The following is a 21869-nucleotide window of genomic DNA, read 5'->3' as shown; positions in this document are numbered from 1 at the left end:
GCAGGATCCTGAATTCTCAAAAAACGACGGATTGTGACGAAAGCTGAAAAACACAAGTGTGAAAGTAGCCTTAAATGTCATTCTTGACATAAGAATATGTGAGACTGCCGAGAACACAGGGACTGCCCAATGACCTGTGGATGTAATATCAGATCACTACTCACTGTCCACCGAAAGATTTCATTCTGCTCACAAAATAAAGTCTAACTGTATCATGGAGAGCTGATACCACATCGCCATCTAGTGGCCGCTATACTGTGTGCTGACAAAAGTATACCTTCACCAAGAAAAAAAGCTAAATAATGACATGTACTGAAAAAAGAAAGGCACACGTATAAAAATGACATACCACGGTGTATATCAGGAAAGAAAAGACGGAATCCAGGAAAGCAGTCCTCGTTATAGGTGACTTGTACCTAAGTGTTGGCTTATATAATGTTCAAGAATCTGGCAAGCACAGCACAAGCGATATGCACTACACATCCCAGCATGCCCTGTTCTGCTAAGTGCTCTGGGTCACGTAACAAGAAAAGGATAACTGAAAAGGATTGTGCCATGAACAGTATTAGGACCTAAAAACAGGAAATGTGAACACTGTGTGAATGGCTTTGGGGTCTGACCGCTGACCCCAATAATGTCAGAAGAGGTCATGTGTCTCCAAGGAGAATAAAGCATGTCTGCACGGACCATGAGGTCATACATGAGCCCTGCTGCTCCCATGGTGAATGAGCCGCTGGTCAAGTATTAATTTACATAAAAGACATACTGGGGGTCAGACAATCATTATATCACTGATCGGGAGCGCTGGGTGATCGATAAGGTGATCGATGCTTCTTTTATACTTTTCTCTATTTCTGCTCATTTTAATAAAAAAAGTTATTACGCACCAGACAACCCCCTTTAAAAGTAAAAGTCTTGATACAGGTTCACCGAAGACCGTGTCTCTCCTTAGGTTGCTGAAGTTCTACAATTAGGCCTTGTGGACTAAAGGTTTCCAGTTCCCTCATGGTCGCAATCCAAGAAAACAGGATTTTTGGTTACTCACCGTAAAATTTCTCAGAGCCTTCATTGGGGGACATAGGAAACCAAGGGTGTATGCTGCTGCCAATAGGAGACTGACACTATGCACAAATAAAGATAGCTCCTCCTCTGCAGTGTACACCCCACCGACTGGCACTAGGATAATCAGTTAATGAGAAAGCAGTAGGAGAAGCAACAAGAAAAGAAACAAACACAACTCAAACTGTAACAACGTAACACAGTAATTAGAGCTGATAAACAAGGGAGGATGCTGTGTACCCAATGAAGGCTCCGAGAAACAGATATTACGGTGAGTAACCAAAAATCCTCTTTTCTCTATCGCTTCATTGGGGAACATAGGTAACCACGAGACGCCCCAAACCAGTCCCTGGGGAGGGAACAGCAGAAAACTCCATTGAGGTCGGAGAACTCACTACTGCCACCGGCAAGATCCTTCTACCTAGGCTGGCATCCACCAAGGCGTAGGTATGGACTCTGTAAAATTTGTCGAACGTGTGGATGGAAGACCAGGTTGCCACTTTGCAGAGTTGCAGGGCGGATGCCCTATGGTGTACCGCCCAGGAGGAGCTCTGTTCTTATCCTGGTATGCCTCCAAAATCGCCATCCGGATACAGCGAGTAATTGTAGCCTTGGACGCAGGCCTCTTCGCACACCCTCTGGAATGACAAAAAGAGAGTGTGTCTTCCTAAAGGGGGCGGTCGTAGCCAAATAGATCCGCACCGCCTTGACCAGGTCTAACCTGTTCATTGAACTCTCCAAAGGATGAGTTGGAGCTAGGCAAAATGAAGGGAGGACAATATCCTCATTTAGGTGAAAGGCAGACATCACTTTGGCAAGGAATGAAGGTAGGAGCTGCAAAACCACCTTGTCCTGGTGGAGAACCAGGAAATGTGGGGTGACAGGAAAGAGCCGCCAATTCCCAGATGTGCCTAATGAAGGTGATGACCACAAGAAACACCACCTTCCAAGACAAAAAGGACAGAGAGATCTCTCAGAGTGGTTCAAAAGGAGAACTCCTAAGGGCCTCCAGGACAAAATTGAGGTCCCAGGGGTCCACGGGTGTCCGGTACGGGGGCGCAGCGTGCGCTAGCCCTTGGAGAAAGATTTTGACCTGAGAACGGGAGGATACATTTTTATGAAAAAGAATAGAAAGTGCTGACACCTGGCCCTTTAGCCAACTAAGAGCAAGTCCCGCCTGAAGAAACACCAGAATGGAACGGACAGCTAAGGACATAGGGGGGATGTTATTAGACTCACATCAGCTGAAAAAGTCCGATAATAGACCTGGGATGACGACGACGTCCAAGCCTGGATCATAGTCTGAATCACTCAATCTGAAAACCAAGACGGTCTCAAAACCGCGGTTTCAACAGCCAGAGCGTTAGAATGAGAGAATTCTGGTGGCAGATCGGACCTTGGGACAGAAGATCCGGTCTGTCTGGGAGCCTCCAGAGGGCGACCGCAAGAAAATTGATGATCTCTGCGAACCAAGACATACTGGGCCAATCCAGTGCTATCAGAACGATCGTCACGCTTTCCGCCTTGATTTTTTTTTCAACAGCATGGGAAGAAGGGGGAGGAAACAGATAGGGAAGAACAAAGCTGTGACCAGGGTATTGCATGAGCATCGGCAACCACCGTGAGAGGGTCGCGGGACCTGGAAACGAACTGTGGAACCTTCCTGTTCAGCCAGGACGCCATGAAGTCCACATCTGGAGTTCCCCATCGAAGGCAAACCTGATGGGTTTGCTACTCTCCCGCCATGAGACCCTTCCAGCTAAGAAAGTCGTCGGCACAATTGTCCATGCCGGGAATATGCACTGCAGATAACGCTAGAACCGTCACCTCTGCCCAGAGCAGAATCTTAAGATACCTCGGCCATCGGCAAGGGATTCAGAGTCCTGCCTTGATGATTGACATATCCCACCGCCGTGGCATTGTCCGTCTTAACTCAGATTGGCAGACCCGAGAAGCCTTTCCCAGTGTCTGAGGGACAGAAGAACGGCCCTTATCTCGAGGATGTTGATCGGCAGATAAGATTCTTCTGCCAATCGATGTCCCTGGATGATCACGTGGCAAAAGACCACACCCCAGCCGAGAAGACTGGCGTCTGACGTCATCACCTGCCAGTGAACGGTAAGGAAGGACCGACCCTGGAAGATGAGAGGGGATGACAGCCACCAATTGAGAGATCATTTGACCTGGGAGGAGAATCTAACCGGACGATCCAGAGAACACATTTGTTCCACTGAGATAGGATGGCCTGGTGAAGCAGTCTTGCAGAAAGCAAACCCCCTGCTAGAGGATTGCTCTCTTCTCCTTGGGAAGAAAAACCCTTGTCTGGCGGGTGTCGAAGAGCATGCCTAGAAAAATGAGGCGCTGAGTCGGGACGAGGCAAGACTTTGCACTGTTGATTAGCCATCCGAATCGGGACAAGGTGTCGAGAATGATGGACAGACATTCTTGGGCATGGTAAAATAACGCAGCCTTAATGAGAATGTTGTCGAAGTACGGGATGAGCACTAGACCTCTGATCCATAGAATGCCATGATTTTTGTGAGAACCCTGGGAGCGGTTGCGAGCCCGAATGACAGAGTGAAAAACTGAAAATGATCCTGCCACACTGCAAAACGCAGGTATCTCTGATGCCTTGAGAAAATAGGGACATGGAGATAGGCGTCCTGGATGTCTATGGAACACAGGAACTCCTGCGACTCCATGGAAGCAATTACTGACCGAAGGGACTCCATCCTAATAATGTCGCAGGCAGACCCTTTTCTTCAGTAACTTTAGATCCAGAGGAAGATCTGCCTGGTCTAGGTCTGGAGGATCTACCCTGTGCATTACGGGGTTGCCAGGAGGGGGTGGGTTTAAAGGAAGCCCTTTTCCTATCCTGGCAAGCCTGTGGCCTCTCTTGGTGGGAAAAATCCTCCGCCGCAGAGAAATGTCGAAAAGGCCGAAAGGACCAAAACTTGCGCTTTAGAGGAGGTTGACGAAGTTTAGATAGTGGAAGAAGGGTGCTCGTCCCTCCGGTGGCCTCCCTAATAATTTGGTCCAACTTGGAGCCAAATAGATGGGAGACCTGGAAAGGCAAGTTGGTAAGGGACTTCTGTGAAGATAAGTCCACCTGTCGCGCCTTAAGCCAAATAGTCTGTTGGCTGGCCACAATATTGCTGGACGCTTGAGCCTGATATCATGTACTTCCCTGCATGAGAAATCTGACCCGCGAGGTCGGCCAATTCCTCCGGTCGTGCTCCAGAAAGAATGCCCTGACTGAGTTGTTTAGCCTATGCAGCTATGGACTTTCGCACCCAGATGGTGGCAAAGGCAGGGCACAATGTAGAAGTGGCCGCTTCAAAGACACTTTGCGAAGGACTCTATGATTCTGTCATTGGAATCTTTGAGGGATGCTCAATTCGTAAGAGGGAGGACCGTTTTGGTGGACAGTCTGGAGACTGGAGGGTCCACAGTTGGAGAACGGTCCAGTTCGCCATGAGCTCAGGGGCAAAGGGATAAAGGATGCCGAGGCGCTTCCCTCTTTGGAAGCGTCTGGTCGGGTTTTCCAGTTACATGGAAAAAACCTCTGACATTACATCTGAAACCGCCTTGTCTGACTCGGGAGAGGAGGACCGGGAAGATGCAGTCCGCCGGGAAAGACCAGGAGGAGAGAGACAGCTAGAAGAGGACCTAGAACGACACTCCCATCTGGATCTCTTTCAGCTTGTGTTGGTGGGCACAGCCGGAGAGAGCTGCGACCCGCTAGCAACGGTGGAGGCCGGAAGGGGCAATCTGTCCAGGACACACACCAGGGTCTGGTACACCTTGATGAGGTTCACCACAGACTGTGACAGAGAGGTAGCCCACACTGGGATAGGGGCATCACTCTCTCCTGGGGCAGTAGGGGACTCCTGGGTAGCAGACACAGGGGGGCTGGCATAGTCCTGACAGAAGGGAGAAGACTGCCTTGAAGGGAGCTTACATTTACATGAAGAGCAGACAAAGTGCCTGACAAGAGCAGAGGAAGAAGAAGAAGAGGCAGGAGGGCGAGAGCGCTATCCTTTAGGATTAGGCATGATGAGAAGCAGACCCACTAAGTAATGCCAGAAGGTTAGAGGACAGGAAAAGATAGCAGAGAAGAGTATCAGTCTGCAGAACAGAGCTACTCACAGTATGATGTGAGGGGAACAAAGCCACAGCTGGAAGAACACAGATTTTCTCCACTGACCATCACTGAACCCTCAGAGACATCTTGAAAAATCCAGGGTGAGACAATCAGGTTATCTGGCCACATACCTCACTGCTCTTGGTTAGCTTCCTAAGTTTGTCGTTACCTCCTCTCTGTGGGTACCCGCCAAAATCTGGGTGGGAGCAGACTAAAACACCCGCTGACCCCGTGTCTCCACATGTGGATACAAGTAATGGTAGCTTTGTATATAAGTGATGGTAGTTTTGGATACAGATGGTGGTAGTTTGGGATACAGGTGGTGATAGTTTTGGATACAGTTGGTGGTGGTTTTGGATACAGTTGGTGGTGGTTTTGGATACAGTTGGTGGTGGTTTTGGATACAGTTGGTGGTGGTTTTGGATACAGTTGGTGGTGGTTTTGGATACAGTTAGTGGTAGTTTTGGATACAGATGGTGGAAGTTTTGGATACAGTTGGTGGTGGTTTTAGCTACAAGTGTTGGCAGTTTTGAATACAGTTGGTGGTTGTTTGGATACAAGTTTAGGTAGCTTTGGATATATGTGGTGGTAGTTTTGGATACACGTGTTGGCAGTTTGGGATGAAGGTTATGGTAGTTTTAGATACAGGTGGTGGTTGTTTTGGATACAGATGGTGGAAGTTTTGGATACAGATGGTGGAAGTTTTGGATACAGGTGGTGGTAGTTTTTAATTCAGTTGGTGGTTGTTTGGATACAAGTTTAGGTAGTTTTGGATATAGGTGGTGGTAGTTTTGGATACATGTGATGGTAGTTTTGGACCTAGGTGGTGGTAGTTTTAGATACAGGCTGTTGCAGTTCTGGGTACAGGCGGTGGTAGTTTTGGATACATGTGGTGGTCATTTTGGACACAGGTGGTGATAGTTTTGGATACAGACTGTGGCAGTATTAGATACAGGCTCTGGTAGTTTTGGATACAAGTGTTGTAGTTGTGAGTAGATATAATTAGTAACGTTTATTCCATTTTATTTTTTTTTATGTTTACCATGAACCAAAAAACATAAAAACCCCTTTGCTTTATTTTATTTTTATGTGGGATGCTGCTGTTTTCTTTGGTTCCACTTTGCATTAAACTGAATTATTTAATTAATTTTAAACAAAAAACATACTTTTTCTATTTTATTTCCAACAGTGTAATACCAATCATGTAGGCACTATTCGTCTTATATTTTTACTACTCATAATGTTTTACATTTTGTTTCTTGTAATATACAGGGTTTAGTAAGGAAAAAAAAAAGGGTAAAAAGCCAGGACAGGAGGTTATGCTGTCAAAAGCTGTTTAACAGCTGAATGCTATGCATTAGACCTTTCATACAGTATTTTCAGTATTTTTTTTTAATGATCACCGATACTAACCACCTCTGGTATAGACATAAACATATGGAAGAGTGGGTGCATTTTTTTAGGTGATGTGCTTGCTTTTAAAATAGCCATCTAAGGGCCTAAAGGGGCAGCAATGGAGTTTCCTTTTACACTGCTGTAACCTGCACCTTTCTCAGCCCCATCTACAGAAATCTGTGAGCAAACATGTATGCATATAGCTGCACATGTATGTACAATGTGCACAGGTGTTACTTTGGTTGTTACTCACCTGATTCAATTCTTCATCATTTGCTATTGCCAGGAGGATGTGTCTGGGTGTGACTCTTCCCTTTTTATTATCTCTGGCAGCATTTCCAGCCAATTCCAGTATCTCCGCTGAAAAACAAAAAGGATACATATAAGCGCCATCAGGACAGCGCCTGTCTACATGTCCCATTAGGACACATGGCAGTCATTACTGTCACCGTCCTATCGGGGAAAACTAGGGAACTAGAGAACCTGTCAGGGTTAGGCTACTTTCACACTAGCGTCGGAATCTCCCCGTCGCAATGTGTCGGGGAGAGATTCCGACGCTAGCGTTTAACGCATTGCACAACGGAGGCAGCGGATGCATTTCTCCGGCGCATCCGCTGCCCCACTGTGAGGTGCGGGGAGGTGGGGGTGGAGTTCCGGCCGCGCATGCGCGGTCGGAAAAAGCGGTCCGTCAGGAGCAAAAAACGTTACATGTAGCGTTTTTTGCTCCCGACGGTCCGCAGAAGCACGACGCATCCGTCGCACGATGGATGCGACGTGTGGCAATCCGGCGCTATGCGTCGTCAATACAAGTCTATGGGGAAAAAAACGCATCCTGCAAGCACTTTTGCAGGATGCGTTTTTTCTGCAAAACGACGCATTGCAGTTAACGCTAGTGTGAAAGTAGCCTTAGGGTCACCAAACTAATGACACCATTGGGACGCCTACTATAAACAACGTCAAGCATATATTCTTGATGCAACTAGATGTTCCACTGCTGAGAAAGTAAGCATTACATTGTTATGAAAATGAGGTCCAATGCATCAATGGAGAGGTGATTTCCAATAAGTGCACCAATGGGGGGTGATTTCCAATAAGTGCACCAATGGGGGGTGATTTCCAATAATTGCACCAATGGGGGGTGATTTCCAATAAGTGCACCAATGGAGAGGTGATTTCCAATAAGTGCACCAATGGGGGGTGATTTCCAATAAGTGCACCAATGGAGAGGTGATTTCCAATAAGTGCACCAATGGGGGGTGATTTCCAATAAGTGCACCAATGGGGGGTGATTTCCAATAATTGCACCAATGGAGAGGTGATTTCCAATAAGTGCACCAATGGAGAGGTGATTTCCAATAATTGCACCAATGGGGGTGATTTCCAATAAGTGCACCAATGGAGAGGTGATTTCCAATAAGTGCACCAATGGGGGTGATTTCCAATAAGTGCACCAATGGAGAGGTGATTTCCATTAAGTGAACCAATGGGGGGTGATTTCCAATAAGTGCACCAATGGGGGGGTGATTTCCAATAAGTGCACCAATGGAGAGGTGATTTCCAATAAGTGCACCAATGGAGAGGTGATTTCAAATAAGTGCACCAATGGGGGTGATTTCCAATAAGTGCACCAATGGAGAGGTGATTTCCATTAAGTGAACCAATGGGGGGTGATTTCCAATAAGTGCACCAATGGGGGGTGATTTCCAATAAGTGCACCAATGGGGGGTGATTTCCAATAAGTGCACCAATGGAGAGGTGATTTCCAATAAGTGCACCAATGGGGGGTGATTTCCAATAAGTGCACCAATGGGGGGTGATTTCCAATAATTGCACCAATGGAGAGGTGATTTCCAATAAGTGCACCAATGGAGAGGTGATTTCCAATAAGTGCACCAATGGGGGGTGATTTCCAATAAGTGCACCAATGGAGAGGTGATTTCCAATAAGTGCACCAATGGGGGGTGATTTCCAATAAGTGCACCAATGGGGGGTGATTTCCAATAATTGCACCAATGGAGAGGTGATTTCCAATAAGTGCACCAATGGAGAGGTGATTTCCAATAATTGCACCAATGGGGGTGATTTCCAATAAGTGCACCAATGGAGAGGTGATTTCCAATAAGTGCACCAATGGGGGTGATTTCCAATAAGTGCACCAATGGAGAGGTGATTTCCATTAAGTGAACCAATGGGGGGTGATTTCCAATAAGTGCACCAATGGGGGGGTGATTTCCAATAAGTGCACCAATGGAGAGGTGATTTCCAATAAGTGCACCAATGGAGAGGTGATTTCAAATAAGTGCACCAATGGGGGTGATTTCCAATAAGTGCACCAATGGAGAGGTGATTTCCATTAAGTGAACCAATGGGGGGTGATTTCCAATAAGTGCACCAATGGGGGGTGATTTCCAATAAGTGCACCAATGGGGGGTGATTTCCAATAAGTGCACCAATGGAGAGGTGATTTCCAATAAGTGCACCAATGGGGGGTGATTTCCAATAAGTGCACCAATGGGGGGTGATTTCCAATAATTGCACCAATGGAGAGGTGATTTCCAATAAGTGCACCAATGGAGAGGTGATTTCCAATAATTGCACCAATGGGGGTGATTTCCAATAAGTGCACCAATGGAGAGGTGATTTCCAATAAGTGCACCAATGGGGGTGATTTCCAATAAGTGCACCAATGGGGGGTGATTTCCAATAAGTGCACCAATGGAGAGGTGATTTCAAATAAGTGCACCAATGGGGGTGATTTCCAATAAGTGCACCAATGGAGAGGTGATTTCCATTAAGTGAACCAATGGGGGGTGATTTCCAATAAGTGCACCAATGGGGGGTGATTTCCAATAAGTGCACCAATGGAGAGGTTATTTCCAAAAAGTGCACCAATGGAGAGGTGATTTCTAATAAGTGCACCAATGGAGAGGTGATTTCCAATAAGTGCACCAATGGGGGGGGGGGGTGATTTCTAATAAGTGCACCAATGGGGGTGATTTCCAATAAGTGCCCCAATGGAGAGGTGATTTCCAATAAGTGCACCAATGGGGAGGTGATTAACAATAAATGCACTAATGGAGGGGTGATTTCCAATAAGTGCACCAATGGGGGGTGATTTCCAATAAGTGCACCAATGGGGGGTGATTTCTAACAAGTGCAACAATGGGGAGGTAATTTCCAATAAGTGCACCAATGGGGGGTGATTTCTAATAAGTGTACCAATGGGGGGTGATTTCTAATAAGTGCACCAATGGGGGGTGATTTCTAACAAGTGCAACAATGGGGAGGTAATTTCCAATAAGTGCACCAATGGGGAGGTAATTTCCAATAAGTGCACCAATGGGGGGTGATTTCTAATAAGTGTACCAATGGGGGGTGATTTCTAATAAGTGCACCAATGGAGAGGTGATTTCCAAAAAGTGCACCAATGGAGAGGTGATTTCCAGTAAGTGCACCAATGGAGAGGTGATTTCCAGTAAGTGCACCAATGGAGAGGTGATTTCCAGTAAGTGCACCAATGGAGAGGTGATTTCCAATAAGTGCACCAATGGAGAGGTGATTTCCAATAAGTGCACCAATGGAGGGTGATTTCCAATAAGTGCACCAATGGAGAGATGAATTCCAATAAGTGCACCAATGGGGGGGTGATTTCCAATAAGTGCACCAATGGAGAGGGGATTTCCAATAAGTGCACCAATGGAGAGGTGATTTCTAATAAGTGCACCAATGGAGGGATGATTTCTAATAAGTGCACCAATGGGGGGTGATTTCCAATAAGTGCACCAATGGAGAGGTGATTTCCAATAAGTGCACCAATGGAGGGATGATTTCTAATAAGTGCACCAATGGGGGGTGATTTCCAATAAGTGCACCAATGGAGAGGTGATTTCCAATAAGTGCACCAATGGAGAGGTGATATCCAATAAGTGCACCAATGGAGGGTGATTTCCAATAAGTGCACCAATGGAGAGGTGATTTCTAATAAGTACACCAATGGGGGGTGATTTCCAATAAGTGCACCAATGGGGGGTGATTTCCAATAAGTGCACCAATGGAGAGGTGATTTCCAATAAGTGCACCAATGGAAGGGTGATTTCCAATAAGTGCACCAGTGGAGAGGTGATTTCTAATAAGTGCACCAATGGAGAGGTGATATCCAATAAGTGCACCAATGGAGAGGTGATTTCCAATAAGTGCACCAATGGAGAGGTGATATCCAATAAGTGCACCAATGGAGAGGTGATTTCCAATAAGTGCACCAATGGGGGGTGATTTCCAATAAGTGCACCAATGGAGAGGGGATTTCCAATAAGTGCACCAATGGGGGGTGATTTCCAATAAGTGCACCAATGGAGAGGTGATTTCCAATAAGTGCACCAATGGAGAGGTGATTTCCAATAAGTGCACTAATGGAGAGGTGATTTCTAATAAGTGTACCAATGGGGGGTGATTTCCAATAAGTGCAGCAATGGGGGGTGATTTCCAATAAGTGCACCAATGGAGAGGTGATTTCCAAAAAGTGCACCAATGGGGGGTGATTTCAAATAAGTGCACCAATGGGGGGTGATTTCCAATAAGTGCACCAATGGAGAGGTGATTTCCAATAAGTGCACCAATTGAGAGGTGATTTCCAATAAGTGCACCAATGGGGGGGGTGATTTCTAATAAGTGCACCAATGGGGGGTGATTTCCAATAAGTGCACTAATGGAGAGGTGATTTCCAATAAGTGCACCAATGGGGGGGGTGATTTCTAATAAGTGCACCAATGGGGGGTGATTTCCAATAAGTGCACTAATGGAGAGGTGATTTCCAATAAGTGCACCAATGGGGGGTGATTTCTAATAAGTGCACCAATGGGGGGTGATTTCCAATAAGTGCACCAATGGAGAGGTGATTTCCAATAAGTGCACCAATGGAGAGGTGATTTCCAATAAGTGCACCAATGGGGGGTGATTTCTAACAAGTGCAACAATGGGGAGGTAATTTCCAATAAGTGCACCAATGGGGGGGGGGGTGATTTCCAATAAGTGCACCAATGGAGAGGTGATTTCCAATAAGTGCACCAATGGAGAGGTGATTTCCAATAAGTGCACCAATGGGGGGTGATTTCTAACAAGTGCACCAATGGGGAGGTAATTTCCAATAAGTGCACCAATGGAGAGGTGATTTCCAATAAGTGCACCAATGGAGAGGTGATTTCCAATAAGTGCACCAATGGAGAGGTGATTTCTAATAAGTGCAGCAATGGAGAGGTGATTTCCAATAAGTGCACCAATGGGGGGTGATTTCCAATAAGTGCACCAATGGAGAGGTGATTTCCAATAAGTGCACCAATGGAGAGGTGATTTCTAACAAGTGCAACAATGGGGAGGTAATTTCCAACAAGTGCACCATTGGGGGGGGGGGGGGTGATTTCCAATAAGTGCACCAATGGAGAGGTGATTTCCAATAAGTGCACCAATGGAGAGGTGATTTCCAATAAGTGCACCAATCGGGGGTGATTTCTAACAAGTGCACCAATGGGGAGGTAATTTCCAATAAGTGCACCAGTGGGGGGGTGATTTCCAATAAGTGCACCAATGGAGAGGTGATTTCCAATAAGTGCACCAATGGGGGGTGATTTCCAATAAGTGCACCAATGGAGAGGTGATTTCCAATAAGTGCACCAATGGAGAGGTTATTTCCAAAAAGTGCACCAATGGAGAGGTGATTTCCAATAAGTGCACCAATGGAGAGGTGATTTCTAATAAGTGCACCAACGGAGAGGTGATTTCCAATAAGTGCACCAATGGGGGGTGATTTCCAATAAGCGCACCAATGGAGAGGTGATTTCCAAGAAGTGCACCAATGGGGGATGATTTCCAATAAGTGCACCAATGGGGAGGTGATTTCGAATAATTGCACCAATGGAGAGGTGATTTCCAATAAGTGCACCAATGGAGAGGTGATTTCCAATAAGTGCCCCAATGGAGAGGTGATTAACAATAAATACACTAATGGGGGGGTGATTTCTAATAAGTGCACCAATGGAGAGGTGATTTCCAAAGAGTGCACCAATGGAGAGGTGATTTCCAATAAGTGCACCAATGGGGGGTGATTTCTAATAAGTGCACCAATGGGGGGTGATTTCCAATAAGTGCACCAATGGAGAGGTGATTTCCAATAAGTGCACCAATGGGGGGTGATTTCCAATAAGTGCACCAATGGGGGGTGATTTCCAATAAGTGCACCAATGGAGAGGTGATTTCCAATAAGTGCACCAATGGAGAGGTGATTTCCAATAAGTGCACCAATGGAGAGGTGATTTCCAATAAGTGCACCAATGGGGGGTGATTTCTAACAAGTGCAACAATGGGGAGGTAATTTCCAATAAGTGCACCAATGGGGGGGGGGGTGATTTCCAAAAAGTGCACCAATGGAGAGGTGATTTCCAATAAGTGCACCAATGGAGAGGTGATTTCCAATAAGTGCACCAATGGGGGGTGATTTCTAACAAGTGCACCAATGGGGAGGTAATTTCCAATAAGTGCACCAATGGAGAGGTGATTTCCAATAAGTGCACCAATGGAGAGGTGATTTCCAATAAGTGCACCAATGGGGGATGATTTCCAATAAGTGCACCAATGGGGGGTGATTTCCAATAAGCGCACCAATGGAGAGGTGATTTCCAATAAGTGCACCAATGGGGGATGATTTCCAATAAGTGCACCAATGGGGAGGTGATTTTGAATAAGTGCACCAATGGGGGATGATTTCCAATAAGTGCACCAATGGGGAGGTGATTTCGAATAATTGCACCAATGGAGAGGTGATTTCCAATAAGTGCACCAATGGAGAGGTGATTTCCAATAAGTGCCCCAATGGAGAGGTGATTTCCAATAAGTGCACCAATGGGGGGTGATTTCCAATAAGTGCACCAATGGAGAGGTGATTTCCAATAAGTGCACCAATGGGGGGTGATTTCCAATAAGTGCACCAATGGAGAGGTGATTTCCAATAAGTGCACCAATGGAGAGGTGATTTCCAATAAGTGCACCAATGGAGAGGTGATTTCCAATAAGTGCACCAATGGGGGGTGATTTCTAACAAGTGCAACAATGGGGAGGTAATTTCCAATAAGTGCACCAATGGGGGGGGGGGTGATTTCCAAAAAGTGCACCAATGGAGAGGTGATTTCCAATAAGTGCACCAATGGAGAGGTGATTTCCAATAAGTGCACCAATGGGGGGTGATTTCTAACAAGTGCACCAATGGGGAGGTAATTTCCAATAAGTGCACCAATGGAGAGGTGATTTCCAATAAGTGCACCAATGGAGAGGTGATTTCCAATAAGTGCACCAATGGGGGGTGATTTCTAACAAGTGCAACAATGGGGAGGTAATTTCCAACAAGTGCACCATTGGGGGGGGGGGGGTGATTTCCAATAAGTGCACCAATGGAGAGGTGATTTCTAATAAGTGCACCAATGGAGAGGTGATTTCCAATAAGTGCACCAATGGGGGGTGATTTCCAATAAGTGCACCAATGGAGAGGTGATTTCCAATAAGTGCACCAATGGGGGGGTGATTTCCAATAAGTGCACCAATGGAGAGGGGATTTCCAATAAGTGCACCAATGGAGAGGTGATTTCTAATAAGTGCACCAATGGAGGGATGATTTCTAATAAGTGCACCAATGGGGGGTGATTTCCAATAAGTGCACCAATGGAGAGGTGATTTCCAATAAGTGCACCAATGGAGGGATGATTTCTAATAAGTGCACCAATGGGGGGTGATTTCCAATAAGTGCACCAATGGAGAGGTGATTTCCAATAAGTGCACCAATGGAGAGGTGATATCCAATAAGTGCACCAATGGAGGGTGATTTCCAATAAGTGCACCAATGGAGAGGTGATTTCTAATAAGTACACCAATGGGGGGTGATTTCCAATAAGTGCACCAATGGGGGGTGATTTCCAATAAGTGCACCAATGGAGAGGTGATTTCCAATAAGTGCACCAATGGAAGGGTGATTTCCAATAAGTGCACCAGTGGAGAGGTGATTTCTAATAAGTGCACCAATGGAGAGGTGATATCCAATAAGTGCACCAATGGAGAGGTGATTTCCAATAAGTGCACCAATGGAGAGGTGATATCCAATAAGTGCACCAATGGAGAGGTGATTTCCAATAAGTGCACCAATGGGGGGTGATTTCCAATAAGTGCACCAATGGAGAGGGGATTTCCAATAAGTGCACCAATGGGGGGTGATTTCCAATAAGTGCACCAATGGAGAGGTGATTTCCAATAAGTGCACCAATGGAGAGGTGATTTCCAATAAGTGCACTAATGGAGAGGTGATTTCTAATAAGTGTACCAATGGGGGGTGATTTCCAATAAGTGCAGCAATGGGGGGTGATTTCCAATAAGTGCACCAATGGAGAGGTGATTTCCAAAAAGTGCACCAATGGGGGGTGATTTCAAATAAGTGCACCAATGGGGGGTGATTTCCAATAAGTGCACCAATGGAGAGGTGATTTCCAATAAGTGCACCAATTGAGAGGTGATTTCCAATAAGTGCACCAATGGGGGGGGTGATTTCTAATAAGTGCACCAATGGGGGGTGATTTCCAATAAGTGCACTAATGGAGAGGTGATTTCCAATAAGTGCACCAATGGGGGGGGTGATTTCTAATAAGTGCACCAATGGGGGGTGATTTCCAATAAGTGCACTAATGGAGAGGTGATTTCCAATAAGTGCACCAATGGGGGGTGATTTCTAATAAGTGCACCAATGGGGGGTGATTTCCAATAAGTGCACCAATGGAGAGGTGATTTCCAATAAGTGCACCAATGGAGAGGTGATTTCCAATAAGTGCACCAATGGGGGGTGATTTCTAACAAGTGCAACAATGGGGAGGTAATTTCCAATAAGTGCACCAATGGGGGGGGGGGTGATTTCCAATAAGTGCACCAATGGAGAGGTGATTTCCAATAAGTGCACCAATGGAGAGGTGATTTCCAATAAGTGCACCAATGGGGGGTGATTTCTAACAAGTGCACCAATGGGGAGGTAATTTCCAATAAGTGCACCAATGGAGAGGTGATTTCCAATAAGTGCACCAATGGAGAGGTGATTTCCAATAAGTGCACCAATGGAGAGGTGATTTCTAATAAGTGCAGCAATGGAGAGGTGATTTCCAATAAGTGCACCAATGGGGGGTGATTTCCAATAAGTGCACCAATGGAGAGGTGATTTCCAATAAGTGCACCAATGGAGAGGTGATTTCCAATAAGTGCACCAATGGAGGGGTGATTTCCAATAAGTGCACCAATGGGGGGTGATTTCTAACAAGTGCAACAATGGGGAGGTAATTTCCAACAAGTGCACCATTGGGGGGGGGGGGGGGTGATTTCCAATAAGTGCACCAATGGAGAGGTGATTTCCAATAAGTGCACCAATGGAGAGGTGATTTCCAATAAGTGCACCAATCGGGGGTGATTTCTAACAAGTGCACCAATGGGGAGGTAATTTCCAATAAGTGCACCAGTGGGGGGGTGATTTCCAATAAGTGCACCAATGGAGAGGTGATTTCCAATAAGTGCACCAATGGGGGGTGATTTCCAATAAGTGCACCAATGGAGAGGTGATTTCCAATAAGTGCACCAATGGAGAGGTTATTTCCAAAAAGTGCACCAATGGAGAGGTGATTTCCAATAAGTGCACCAATGGAGAGGTGATTTCTAATAAGTGCACCAACGGAGAGGTGATTTCCAATAAGTGCACCAATGGGGGGTGATTTCCAATAAGCGCACCAATGGAGAGGTGATTTCCAAGAAGTGCACCAATGGGGGATGATTTCCAATAAGTGCACCAATGGGGAGGTGATTTCGAATAATTGCACCAATGGAGAGGTGATTTCCAATAAGTGCACCAATGGAGAGGTGATTTCCAATAAGTGCCCCAATGGAGAGGTGATTAACAATAAATACACTAATGGGGGGGTGATTTCTAATAAGTGCACCAATGGAGAGGTGATTTCCAAAGAGTGCACCAATGGAGAGGTGATTTCCAATAAGTGCACCAATGGGGGGTGATTTCTAATAAGTGCACCAATGGGGGGTGATTTCCAATAAGTGCACCAATGGAGAGGTGATTTCCAATAAGTGCACCAATGGGGGGTGATTTCCAATAAGTGCACCAATGGGGGGTGATTTCCAATAAGTGCACCAATGGAGAGGTGATTTCCAATAAGTGCACCAATGGAGAGGTGATTTCCAATAAGTGCACCAATGGAGAGGTGATTTCCAATAAGTGCACCAATGGGGGGTGATTTCTAACAAGTGCAACAATGGGGAGGTAATTTCCAATAAGTGCACCAATGGGGGGGGGGGTGATTTCCAAAAAGTGCACCAATGGAGAGGTGATTTCCAATAAGTGCACCAATGGAGAGGTGATTTCCAATAAGTGCACCAATGGGGGGTGATTTCTAACAAGTGCACCAATGGGGAGGTAATTTCCAATAAGTGCACCAATGGAGAGGTGATTTCCAATAAGTGCACCAATGGAGAGGTGATTTCCAATAAGTGCACCAATGGGGGATGATTTCCAATAAGTGCACCAATGGGGGGTGATTTCCAATAAGCGCACCAATGGAGAGGTGATTTCCAATAAGTGCACCAATGGGGGATGATTTCCAATAAGTGCACCAATGGGGAGGTGATTTTGAATAAGTGCACCAATGGGGGATGATTTCCAATAAGTGCACCAATGGGGAGGTGATTTCGAATAATTGCACCAATGGAGAGGTGATTTCCAATAAGTGCACCAATGGAGAGGTGATTTCCAATAAGTGCCCCAATGGAGAGGTGATTTCCAATAAGTGCACCAATGGGGGGTGATTTCCAATAAGTGCACCAATGGAGAGGTGATTTCCAATAAGTGCACCAATGGGGGGTGATTTCCAATAAGTGCACCAATGGAGAGGTGATTTCCAATAAGTGCACCAATGGAGAGGTGATTTCCAATAAGTGCACCAATGGAGAGGTGATTTCCAATAAGTGCACCAATGGGGGGTGATTTCTAACAAGTGCAACAATGGGGAGGTAATTTCCAATAAGTGCACCAATGGGGGGGGGGGTGATTTCCAAAAAGTGCACCAATGGAGAGGTGATTTCCAATAAGTGCACCAATGGAGAGGTGATTTCCAATAAGTGCACCAATGGGGGGTGATTTCTAACAAGTGCACCAATGGGGAGGTAATTTCCAATAAGTGCACCAATGGAGAGGTGATTTCCAATAAGTGCACCAATGGAGAGGTGATTTCCAATAAGTGCACCAATGGGGGGTGATTTCTAACAAGTGCAACAATGGGGAGGTAATTTCCAACAAGTGCACCATTGGGGGGGGGGGGGTGATTTCCAATAAGTGCACCAATGGAGAGGTGATTTCCAATAAGTGCACCAATGGGGGGTGATTTCCAATAAGTGCACCAATGGAGAGGTGATTTCCAATAAGTGCACCAATGGAGAGGTGATTTCCAAAAAGTGCACCAATGGAGAGGTGATTTCCAATAAGTGCACCAATGGAGAGGTGATTTCTAATAAGTGCACCAACGGAGAGGTGATTTCCAATAAGTGCACCAATGGGGGGTGATTTCCAATAAGCGCACCAATGGAGAGGTGATTTCCAATAAGTGCACCAATGGGGGATGATTTCCAATAAGTGCACCAATGGGGGGTGATTTCCAATAAGCGCACCAATGGAGAGGTGATTTCCAATAAGTGCACCAATGGGGGATGATTTCCAATAAGTGCACCAATGGGGAGGTGATTTTGAATAAGTGCACCAATGGGGGATGATTTCCAATAAGTGCACCAATGGGGAGGTGATTTCGAATAATTGCACCAATGGAGAGGTGATTTCCAATAAGTGCACCAATGGAGAGGTGATTTCCAATAAGTGCCCCAATGGAGAGGTGATTAACAATAAATACACTAATGGGGGGGTGATTTCCAATAAGTGCACCAATGGGGAGGTGATTTCGAATAATTGCACCAATGGAGAGGTGATTTCCAAAAAGTGCACCAATGGAGAGGTGATTTCCAATAAGTGCACCAATGGAGAGGTGATTTCCAATAAGTGCACCAATGGAGAGGTGATTAACAATAAATGCACTATTGGAGGGGTGGTTTCTAATAAGTGCACCAATGGAGAGGCGATTTCCAATAAGTGCACCAATGGTGGGTGATTTCCAATAAGTGCACCAATGGAGAGGTGATTTCCAATAAGTGCACCAATGGGGGGTGATTTCTAACAAGTGCACCAAGGGAGAGGTGATTTCCAATAAGTGCACCAATGGAGAGGTGATTTCCAATAAGTGCACCAATGGAGAGGTGATATCCAATAAGTGCACCAATGGAGAGGTGATTTCCAATAAGTGCACCAATGGAGAGGTGATTTCTAATAAGTGCACCAATGGAGAGGTGATTTCCAATAAGTGCACCAATGTAGAGGGGATTTCCAATAAGTGCACCAATGGGGGGTGATTTCTAACAAGTGCAACAATGGGGGGGTGATTTCCAATAAGTGCACCAATGGGGGGGGGTGATTTCCAATAAGTGCACCAATGGAGAGGTGATTTCCAATAAGTGCACCAATGTGGGGTGATACAAGTGCACCAATGGAGAGGTGATTTCCAATAAGTGCAACAATGGGGGGTGATTTCCAATAAGTGCACCAATGGGGGGTGATTTCCAATAAGTGCACTAATGGAGGGATGATTTCTAATAAGTGCACCAATGGGGGGTGATTTCCAATAAGTGCACCAATGGAGAGGTGATTTCCAATAAGTGCACCAATGGGGGGTGATTTCCAATAAGTGCACCAATGGAGAGGTGATTTCCAATAAGTGCACTAATGGAGGGATGATTTCTAATAAGTGCACCAATGGGGGGTGATTTCCAATAAGTGCACCAATGGAGAGGTGATTTCCAATAAGTGCACCAATGGGGGGTGATTTCCAATAAGTGCACCAATGGAGAGGTGATTTCCAATAAGTGCACCAATGGAGAGGTGATTTCCAATAAGTGCACCAATGGAAGGGTGATTTCCAATAAGTACACCAATGGGGGGTGATTTCCAATAAGTGCACCAATGGGGGGTGATTTCTAATAAGTGCACCAATGGAGAGGTGATATCCAATAAGTGCACCAATGGAGAGGTGATTTCCAATAAGTGCACCAATGGAGAGGTGATATCCAATAAGTGCACCAATGGAGAGGTGATTTCCAATAAGTGCACCAATGGGGGGTGATTTCCAATAAGTGCACCAATGGAGAGGGGATTTCCAATAAGTGCACCAATGGGGGGTGATTTCCAATAAGTGCACCAATGGAGAGGTGATTTCCAATAAGTGCACCAATGGAGAGGTGATTTCCAATAAGTGCACTAATGGAGAGGTGATTTCTAATAAGTGCACCAATGGAGAGGTGATTTCCAATAAGTGCACCAATGGAGAGGGGATTTCCAATAAGTGCACCAATGGGGGGTGATTTCCAATAAGTGCACCAATGGAGAGGGGATTTCCAATAAGTGCACCAATGGGGGGTGATTTCCAATAAGTGCACCAATGGAGAGGTGATTTCCAATAAGTGCACCAATGGAGAGGTGATTTCCAATAAGTGCACTAATGGAGAGGTGATTTCCAATAAGTGCACCAATGGAGAGGTGATTTCCAATAAGTGCACTAATGGAGAGGTGATTTCTAATAAGTGCACCAATGGAGAGGTAATTTCCAATAAGTGCAGCAATGGGGGGTGATTTCCAATAAGTGCACCAATGGAGAGGTGATTTCCAATAAGTGCACCAATGGGGGGTGATTTCAAATAAGTGCACCAATGGAGAGGTGATTTCCAATAAGTGCACCAATTGAGAGGTGATTTCCAATAAGTGCACCAATGGGGGGGGGTGATTTCTAATAAGTGCACCAATGGGGGGTGATTTCCAATAAGTGCACTAATGGAGAGGTGATTTCCAATAAGTGCACCAATGGAGAGGTGATTTCCAATAAGTGCACTAATGGAGAGGTGATTTCTAATAAGTGCACCAATGGAGAGGTGATTTCCAATAAGTGCAGCAATGGGGGGTGATTTCCAATAAGTGCACCAATGGAGAGGTGATTTCCAATAAGTGCACCAATGGGGGGTGATTTCCAATAAGTGCACCAATGGAGAGGTGATTTCGAATAAGTGCACCAATGGGGGATGATTTCCAATAAGTGCACCAATGGGGAGGTGATTTCGAATAATTGCACCAATGGAGAGGTGATTTCCAATAAGTGCACCAATGGAGAGGTGATTTCCAATAAGTGCCCCAATGGAGAGGTGATTAACAATAAATACACTAATGGGGGGGTGATTTCTAATAAGTGCACCAATGGAGAGGTGATTTCCAATAAGTGCACCAATGGAGAGGTGATTTCCAATAAGTGCACCAATGGAGAGGTGATTAACAATAAATGCACTATTGGAGGGGTGGTTTCTAATAAGTGCACCAATGGAGAGGTGATTTCCAATAAGTGCACCAATGGAGAGGTGATTTCCAAAAAGTGCACCAATGGAGAGGTGATTTCCAATAAGTGCACCAATGGAGAGGTGATTAACAATAAATGCACTATTGGAGGGGTGGTTTCTAATAAGTGCACCAATGGAGAGGCGATTTCCAATAAGTGCACCAATGGTGGGTGATTTCCAATAAGTGCACCAATGGAGAGGTGATTTCCAATAAGTGCACCAATGGAGAGGTGATTTCCAATAAGTGCAACAATGGGGGGTGATTTCCAATAAGTGCACCAATGGAGAGGTGATTTCCAATAAGTGCACCAATGGAGAGGTGATTTCTAATAAGTGCACCAATGGAGAGGTGATTTCCAATAAGTGCACCAATGGAGAGGGGATTTCCAATAAGTGCACCAATGGGGGGTGATTTCTAACAAGTGCAACAATGGGGGGGTGATTTCCAATAAGTGCACCAATGGGGGGGGGTGATTTCCAATAAGTGCACCAATGGAGAGGTGATTTCCAATAAGTGCACCAATGTGGGGTGATACAAGTGCACCAATGGAGAGGTGATTTCCAATAAGTGCAACAATGGGGGGTGATTTCCAATAAGTGCACCAATGGAGAGGTGATTTCCAATAAGTGCACCAATGGAGAGGTGATTTCTAATAAGTGCACCAATGGAGAGGTGATTTCCAATAAGTGCCCCAATGGAGAGGTGATTTCCAATAAG

The 21869-nt window shown here is 45.6% G+C and overlaps 1 protein-coding gene across 4 annotated transcripts in view; it reads right to left on the bottom strand.

Annotated features, from left to right (window-relative positions):
- MACROH2A1 (macroH2A.1 histone) overlaps positions 1–21869 on the bottom strand; it is a 114789-nt gene that overhangs the window by 70419 nt on the left and 22501 nt on the right. For all 4 annotated transcript variants that reach the window (XM_069763803.1, XM_069763804.1, XM_069763807.1 and 1 more), the window contains exon 3: positions 6852–6958. In XM_069763803.1, the coding sequence (XP_069619904.1) occupies positions 6852–6958 (107 nt within the window). The remainder of the gene's footprint in view (positions 1–6851; positions 6959–21869) is intronic.

The sequence above is a fragment of the Ranitomeya imitator genome, chromosome 4 (genome assembly GCF_032444005.1).
Source record: "Ranitomeya imitator isolate aRanImi1 chromosome 4, aRanImi1.pri, whole genome shotgun sequence".
In the NCBI taxonomy this organism is placed as follows: Eukaryota; Metazoa; Chordata; class Amphibia; order Anura; family Dendrobatidae; genus Ranitomeya; species Ranitomeya imitator.
This window is presented reverse-complemented; position numbering and strand designations above follow the sequence as displayed.